The sequence below is a fragment of the Centroberyx affinis genome, unplaced genomic scaffold, assembly GCF_046629955.1.
Source record: "Centroberyx affinis isolate AG114_WGS23_722 - 3 ecotype Tasmania unplaced genomic scaffold, CSIRO-AGI_Caff_v1 ptg008597l_1, whole genome shotgun sequence".
Taxonomy (NCBI): Eukaryota; Metazoa; Chordata; class Actinopteri; order Beryciformes; family Berycidae; genus Centroberyx; species Centroberyx affinis.
Genome location: NW_027284249.1, coordinates 7501 through 15344, shown reverse-complemented (window position 1 = coordinate 15344; position 7844 = coordinate 7501). Strand labels below are relative to the sequence as shown.

General features: G+C 48.2%; 1 protein-coding gene across 1 annotated transcript in view; it reads left to right on the top strand.

Annotated features, from left to right (window-relative positions):
• The first annotated feature begins 1769 nt into the window (after positions 1–1769).
• Positions 1770–7844, top strand: part of LOC139640199 (zinc finger and BTB domain-containing protein 14-like) — a 9328-nt gene continuing 3253 nt past the window's right edge. Inside the window, exons 1-10 of the mRNA XM_071514372.1 lie at positions 1770–1829; positions 1968–2109; positions 2217–2284; positions 2434–2677; positions 3478–3509; positions 3934–4029; positions 4440–4589; positions 4872–5116; positions 6773–6858; positions 7449–7588. Coding sequence (XP_071370473.1) covers positions 1770–1829; positions 1968–2109; positions 2217–2284; positions 2434–2677; positions 3478–3509; positions 3934–4029; positions 4440–4589; positions 4872–5116; positions 6773–6858; positions 7449–7588 — 1263 coding nt within the window. The remainder of the gene's footprint in view (positions 1830–1967; positions 2110–2216; positions 2285–2433; positions 2678–3477; positions 3510–3933; positions 4030–4439; positions 4590–4871; positions 5117–6772; positions 6859–7448; positions 7589–7844) is intronic.

Below are 7844 nucleotides of genomic sequence, written 5' to 3'. Positions count from 1 at the left end.
CTCACTCCTCTCACTTTCTCCTCATTTTCTCTCTTTCGTCAAGTGCCCCTATCCTCTCTCGATCCCTCTTCTTGTCCTCTTCCTCTCCATCGTTTCTCTCCGCCTCTCTCCTGAAGATGAGATGATAGGGCTGGCAATTAGTGTATGAGAGGTGTGAGGGGCTCCATGTGGGCTGAAGGAGCGAGAGCATGAGCTTGACAGCAGGCCAAAGATAATGAAGAGATCCGGGGTGAAAGCTCTGGGCACCAGTCCTCTGCTCTGAAGTCACTTGAACCGGTGTGGGGATGATCGACTGACCGCAGAGAGGAGAGGAGAGGAGAGGAGAGGAGAGGAAAGGAGAGGAGAGAAGAGGAGAGGAGGATTAGAGGACTCCTTTAAAAAGACACCAATTACCTGCCAGTACTTGTCCACAGTCTAAGCAGATGCAGGAGCGGACGCACACACACACACACACACACACACACACACTCTCACACACACACACACACACACACACACACTCTCACACACACACACACACACACACACACACGTGTATGTATGAGAAAGGGAGAGGGAGCACTGCAGTCAGATTTATCTGACTGAAGCTCGTGATCTTCAGCTGAAACGTCCAGTTAGCTCGTAGGCTAACAGCAAACATTACAGTAGCTAACGTTAGCTAGCAGCAGCCCCGTTCAGGACAGCGGTTAGCTAGCTAGCTCTAGCATACAGCATACTCACCGGGGATTTCCAGGGCTAAAGCAATTTCTGTCCACTTTTTTCCCTTCGGAGAGAGAGCAGCTATCGGTTGTTGACAACGTTCACGTCACTGAACTTCACGATCTGCATGAGCCGAGACTGAAGACTTCAGATAATATTAAACATGTTTGATTTGATCTGAACGTCAAGACGAGAAGACTGACTGAAGACAGCTGGGACTGAGTTTTCAGACACCAAACCGTGGAGATGAAGGAGCCACGACTCAGCAGAACTCCCATGATTTTATTCCCACATTGGAAATTTGTCTGTGAGTGAAATGTGTTGAGAAGTGGTTTGGTTAAAGTCACCATGAGGCAAATGAACTCAAACTCATCAGGCTACAACTTTTCTGCTGCTTGATACAAAAGGAAAACTCACACAGTTCTTATTTTCCCTGAAGAGAATCTGTCTGATAGAACATGATTGACTCTGATGTAAGGGTTTGTTATCTTTCCAGATTTCACAGCTCTGAGCCGTAGTCGTGATCCTCTGGTGTCGTGTTAGCCTGTTTTAGCTCAGCCCGGCTCCTCGCCGCTAACAAGCTTTTTACTGACAGTCCGGACTAGAGATGCACAATATGGATTTTTTTCAGCCGATACCGATAACCGAGAATTGCCTGCTTCTCATGGCCGATACCGATAAGATAACCGATAATTTCACATTTTTGTATTTTAAAAAGAAGTTCATAACCTGTAGTTTATGCACGAGGGTAAGAAAGGCTGAGAGGGAAGATTTAATATTGTAACCCTAACCCTAACCCATAGCTCTGACATCACTAATGTTAACACAACAAAAACAAAGAACACTTCTGACTGATTTATTTTTTCTAGTAAAATACATCAAAAAACTTTACCAGCATACTTTGGCTTTATAGAGAATTCAAATTAAATGCTTTGACATAATCTGTCAAGTCAGACATGTCAGTGTATTAAATTCAGGTTATTAGTATTAGTATTAAAGTGCTTCACTCAGTAGAATAATAAAAGCTGTAAAGTGTGTGCCAGACAGCCCAAGCTTCCCCTCACTCCTCCATGTGGTCCAGCCTGCCTCCTCTGCTCTGTCCTCTGCCCAGACCTCCAGAGGCTCCACAGGTCTGGTCTGCAGTCAGGTCCTGTTCATGTTCAGGTCTTCATCAGACACTGAGTCAAACTCAGCTTACTGACTGGACTGATGTCAGAAGTCCATGTGTCTGTGGTAAAACGTATGTGGCTTACGTCGGTGTGGATCAGACCGAGAGTCGGACCACATCCTACAGGGCAGGGAGGGATCAGCGGCTCGGAGAGATCGGCGAGGCTCCAGACGCTCCGTCAGCTGGAGAGATCAGCTGCTCTTCATCCACAGAGAAGCCGGTCATCAAGTGGCAGACATGCTGTGGTTTAATTAGCTGCTTCATCCTTTGGGCCGTTTTCAAACCTGTTGAGTCGACACTCCACAGACCGGCTGCTTCATCCTCCTTCAGCTGCTTCATCCTCCTTCAGCTGCTTCATCCTCCTTCAGCTGCTTCATCCTCCTTCAGCTCATCTTCGTTGTGATGAAGACCTTTCAGGTGACATAAGATCTGTTGTGTTAAAACTCGTGGACGTTTCCCTCGTCTCTGAACCTTGTGGAACATTTTGCAAACTGCAGGCGTGTTTTCTTCCTCTGAAACTGAAAAACGTCCACATGTTTCTGTGGTCTGCTGTGTGGCTGACCCAGGGTCAGTCTGCTGTGTGGCTGACCCAGGGTCAGTCTGCTGTGTGGCTGACCCAGGGTCAGTCTGCTGTGTGGCTGACCCAGGGTCAGTCTGCTCTGTGGCTGACCCAGGGTCAGTCTGCTGTGTGGCTGACCCAGGGTCAGTCTGCTGTGTGGCTGACCCAGGGTCAGTCTGCTGTGTGGCTGACCCAGGATCAGTCTGCTGTGTGGCTGACCCAGGGTCAGTCTGCTGTGTGGCTGACCCAGGGTCAGTCTGACTACAGCGTGCTGTGCTGGTTAAGTCAATGAAAGCAGTATTGGCTTCATATTATCGGCTCTATTTATCGGCTGTAATTTCATCATCAGAATTGAGGCTGGGTGTTGGCAGGGACCTCATGATACTCTACATAATTTACTGAAAATTTAAAAATAGAGCTGAAAATCCACCTTGCTGTGTTCCACCTGGTGTTCTAATATGTAAATCACATTATATTGATGACTCAGCGTACAAATTGAGTCAAAACTATTTAATTCAAAGGGATTTGAGGGAAATTTAAGGACATTTTAAATTCGCTTAAAACATGAATATTTTTTTTTAATGTATCGATACGAGGGGCTGGAAAATCAATACGGTATCATGGAAAAAAATATTGCAATACTCAGCTGTATCGTTTTTTTTGCACAGCCCTAATCGGAATAATACATAATAATATAAATTTCCCATTATCGGCCGATAATTTATCCTCCTCAGTCCGGACAGCTCTGCAGTGGAGCTGGACTCAGCCTCTACTGAGCCTCCTGCTCTCTCACTTCCTGCTTCACCTCCTCCTGCTCTCTCACTTCCTGCTTCACCTCCTCCTGCTCTCTCACTTCCTGCTACACCTCCTCCTGCTCTCTCACTTCCTGCTACACCTCCTGCAGCTCTCTCACTTCCTGCTTCACCTCCTGCTCTCTCACTTCCTGCTTCACCTCCTCCTGCTCTCTCACTTCCTGCTTCACCTCCTCCTGCTCTCTCACTTCCTGCTACACCTCCTCCTGCTCTCTCACTTCCTGCTTCGCCTCCTGCAGGTTACCCACAAGGCCGCATTCTTACAGGGGCAGTACAGCTGTTCAAGTCATTTGGTGAAAATTCCTGTATTTTTTCATATCGCAATATATATCACAGAAAAAAAATATTGCAGTGTCAGTTTTTTCCAATATCGCGCAGCCCTAACACACACACACACACACACACATTTTAACAATTTATTTCTGTCCACATAGAAGAAAACATACAAGGACACAAATACTGAAGGTGCAGTAAAGCACATTCACTAAATCATGGACCAGTGACATCACAGATCTTCACAATACAAAACATCCCAGTCAGTCTCAGAGAGAGAGAGAGAGAGAGAGTTTTCCCTGAAGCTTTAGTCCAGTGTTGTTGATGTTGGTGAAAATACACACACACAAAATCCCAGTTTTTCAGTTTCCACTTGCTTCTTTAAGTGTGTACTCCAGCAGTGTGTGTGTGTGTTTCCTCAGAAGCGGGACGTGTCGTCGGAGGAGAAGGAGAAGTTTCCATATGACATCGTTAAGATGGCTCTTCCTCCAGACGCCCAGCTGGCTGCTGACAGCGAGGTCACTCACACACACACACACACGCACTCACACTCACACTCACACACACACACTCACACACACACTCACACACACACTCTCACACTCACTCACTCACTCACTCACTCACTCTCTCACACACACACACACACACACACTCTCACACACACACACACACACACACACACACACTCTCACACACACACACACACACACACACACACCTAAACTGTTTGCAGTTGAATCCCTCAGCGTTGTCTTCCAGGCGGGGGGCGGAGTCAGGGCCAAGCTGCTGACTCCTCCCACCAGACAGGAAGAGGAAGTCCAGCAGATACAGACTCATGGCTCCGCCCCCATCTGGAGGACAGCCTCAGCTGCATCAAGCCCCGCCCTTACTGTGTTTGTGTGTGTGTGTGTGTGTGTGTGTCCAGGTGCAGGTGCTTGGTGAGCACGATGACCCGCCCACCACAGATGACCTTGTTGAGGCGTCGGCCAATCAGGAGCTAGATAAGTCTCCCAGCGCGGCGCTGCGTGTGCAGGAAGCCATCCTGAAGGAACTGACCAATGAGGACGTACACAAGGTCACACACACACACACACACACACACACTCTCACACACACACACACACACACACACACACACACACACACACACACACACACACACACACTCACTCTCACACACACACACACACTCACTCTCACACACACACACACACACACTCACTCTCACACACACTCACACACACACACACACACACACACACACCTCTCTCTCAGGTCAGACATCAAAGGGAGGATCAATAATTCCATGTGGAAACATGATCATCAATATCTGAAAGTATTAACGATCTCTCTCCAGGTGACCTGCTACGATCAGGACGTGGTGTCAGAGATGGAGGCGGAGCCTAAAGAGCTGGGGGCGGGGCATCACGCCACCCAGACCCTGTCGTTCACAGACAGCATGGGGGAGGTGAAGGACGAGCAGCCGCCCGGCTGGTCCACCGCCACCACAGACATGAAGTTTGAGTATCTGCTGTACGGACACAGAGAGACTCTGGCCTGCCAGGTCTGTGGGAAGAGCTTCCTGGACGAGAACCGGCTCAGGTAAACTCTGCTGTGACTAGGAGATTATCTAGTCACTGCACCTGTTCATTAACCAGGTCATTATCTAGTCACTGCACCTGTTCATTAACCAGGTCATTATCTAGTCATTAACCAGGTCATTATCTAGTCACTGCACCTGTTCATTAACCAGGTCATTATCTAGTCACTGCACCTGTTCATTAACCAGGTCATTATCTAGTCACTGCACCTGTTCATTAACCAGGTCATTATCTAGTCACTGCACCTGTTCATTAACCAGCTCATTATCTAGTCACTGCACCTGTTCATTAACCAGGTCATTATCTAGTCATTAACCAGGTCATTATTTAGTCACTGCACCTGTTCATTAACCAGGTCATTATCTAGTCACTGCACCTGTTCATTAACCAGGTCATTATCTAGTCACTGCACCTGTTCATTAACCAGGTCATTATCTAGTCATTAACCAGGTCATTATCTAGTCACTGCACCTGTTCATTAACCAGGTCATTATCTAGTCACTGCACCTGTTCATTAACCAGGTCATTATCTAGTCACTGCACCTGTTCATTAACCAGGTCATTATCTAGTCACTGCACCTGTTCATTAACCAGCTCATTATCTAGTCACTGCACCTGTTCATTAACCAGGTCATTATCTAGTCACTGCACCTGTTCATTAACCAGCTCATTATCTAGTCACTGCACCTGTTCATTAACCAGGTCATTATCTAGTCATTAACCAGGTCATTAACCAGGTCATTATCTAGTCATTAACCAGCTCATTATCTAGTCACTGCACCTGTTCATTAACCAGGTCATTATCTAGTCACTGCACCTGTTCATTAACCAGGTCATTATCTAGTCATTAACCAGGTCATTAACCAGGTCATTATCTAGTCATTAACCAGCTCATTATCTAGTCACTGCACCTGTTCATTAACCAGGTCATTATCTAGTCACTTCACCTGTTCATTAAAATTAGTTGATTCATTCATGACCAATGTTTTGGTCATATTTTACATTTTTACACACAGTACTCTCCTCTCATCTCCTTGTCTCCTCGTCTCCTCTCCTTGTCTCCTCATCTCCTCTCCTTGTCTCCTCTCCTCCTCTCCTCCTCTCCTCGTCTCCTCGTCTCCTCTCCTTGTCTCCTCATCTCATCTCCTTGTCTCCTCTCCTTGTCTCCTCATCTCCTCTCCTTGTCTCCTCTCCTCCTCTCCTTGTCTCCTCATCTCCTCTCCTCCTCTCCTCCTCTCCTCGTCTCCTCCTCTCCTTGTCTCCTCTCCTCCTCTCCTTGTCTCCTCATCTCCTCTCCTTGTCTCCTCTCCTCCTCTCCTTGTCTCCTCATCTCCTCTCCTTGTCTCCTCTCCTCCTCTCCTTGTCTCCTCATCTCCTCTCCTTGTCTCCTCTCCTCCTCTCCTCCTCTCCTCCTCTCCTTGTCTCCTCCTCTCCTTGTCTCCTCTCCTCCTCTCCTTGTCTCCTCATCTCCTCTCCTTGTCTCCTCTCCTCCTCTCCTTGTCTCCTCATCTCCTCTCCTTGTCTCCTCTCCTCCTCTCCTTGTCTCCTCATCTCCTCTCCTTGTCTCCTCTCCTCCTCTCCTCCTCTCCTCCTCTCCTCCTCTCCTTGTCTCCTCCTCTCCTTGTCTCCTCTCCTCCTCTCCTTGTCTCCTCTCTAGGAAACATGAGAAGCTTCACTCAGCAGAGCGTCCGTTTGTCTGTGAGATCTGCAGTAAAGCCTTCACTACCCACGCTCACCTGAAAGGTACACACACACACACACACACACACACACACACACACACACTGTAGACACACACACACACACACACACACACACACACACACACACACACACTGTAGACACACACACACACACACATACACACACACACTGTAGACACACACACACACACACACACACACACACACACACACACACACACACACACTGTAGACACACACACACACACACACACACACACACACTGTAGACACACACACACACACACACTGTAGACACACACACACACACACACACTGTAGACACACACACACACACACTGTAGACACACACACACACACACACACACACTGTAGACACACACACACACACACACACACTGTAGACACACACACACACACACACTGTAGACACACACACACACACACACACACACTGTAGACACACACACACACACACACACACACACACACAGTCTGGACAGTGTAGGAGGATTAAACTGGTTATTTTACTGGTTCTGGTGGACTAAACTGGTTTTGAGACCGGACTAAACTGGTTTTGAGACCGGACTAAACTGGTTTTGAGACCGGACTAAACTGGTTTTGTTCCAGAGCACCTGAAGATCCACACGGGGTTCAAGCCGTATCGATGTGACGTTTGTGGGAAATCGTTCATCCGAGCGCCGGACCTGAAGAAACACGAGAGAGTTCACAGCAACGAGAGACCGTTCGCCTGTCAGATGTGTGACAAGGTCTGTCCACCTGTCTGTCTGCCCACCTGTCTGTCTGCCCACCTGTCTGTCTGCCCACCTGTCTGTCTGTCCACCTGTCTGTCTGCCCACCTGTGTGTCTGTCTACCCACCTGTCTGTCTGTCCACCTGTCTGTCTGTCTGCTCACCTGTCTGTCTGGCCACCTGTCTGTCTGTCTGTCTGCCCACCTGTCTGTCTGTCCACCTGTCTGTCTGTCTGCTCACCTGTCTGTCTGTCCACCTGTCTGTCTGCCCACCT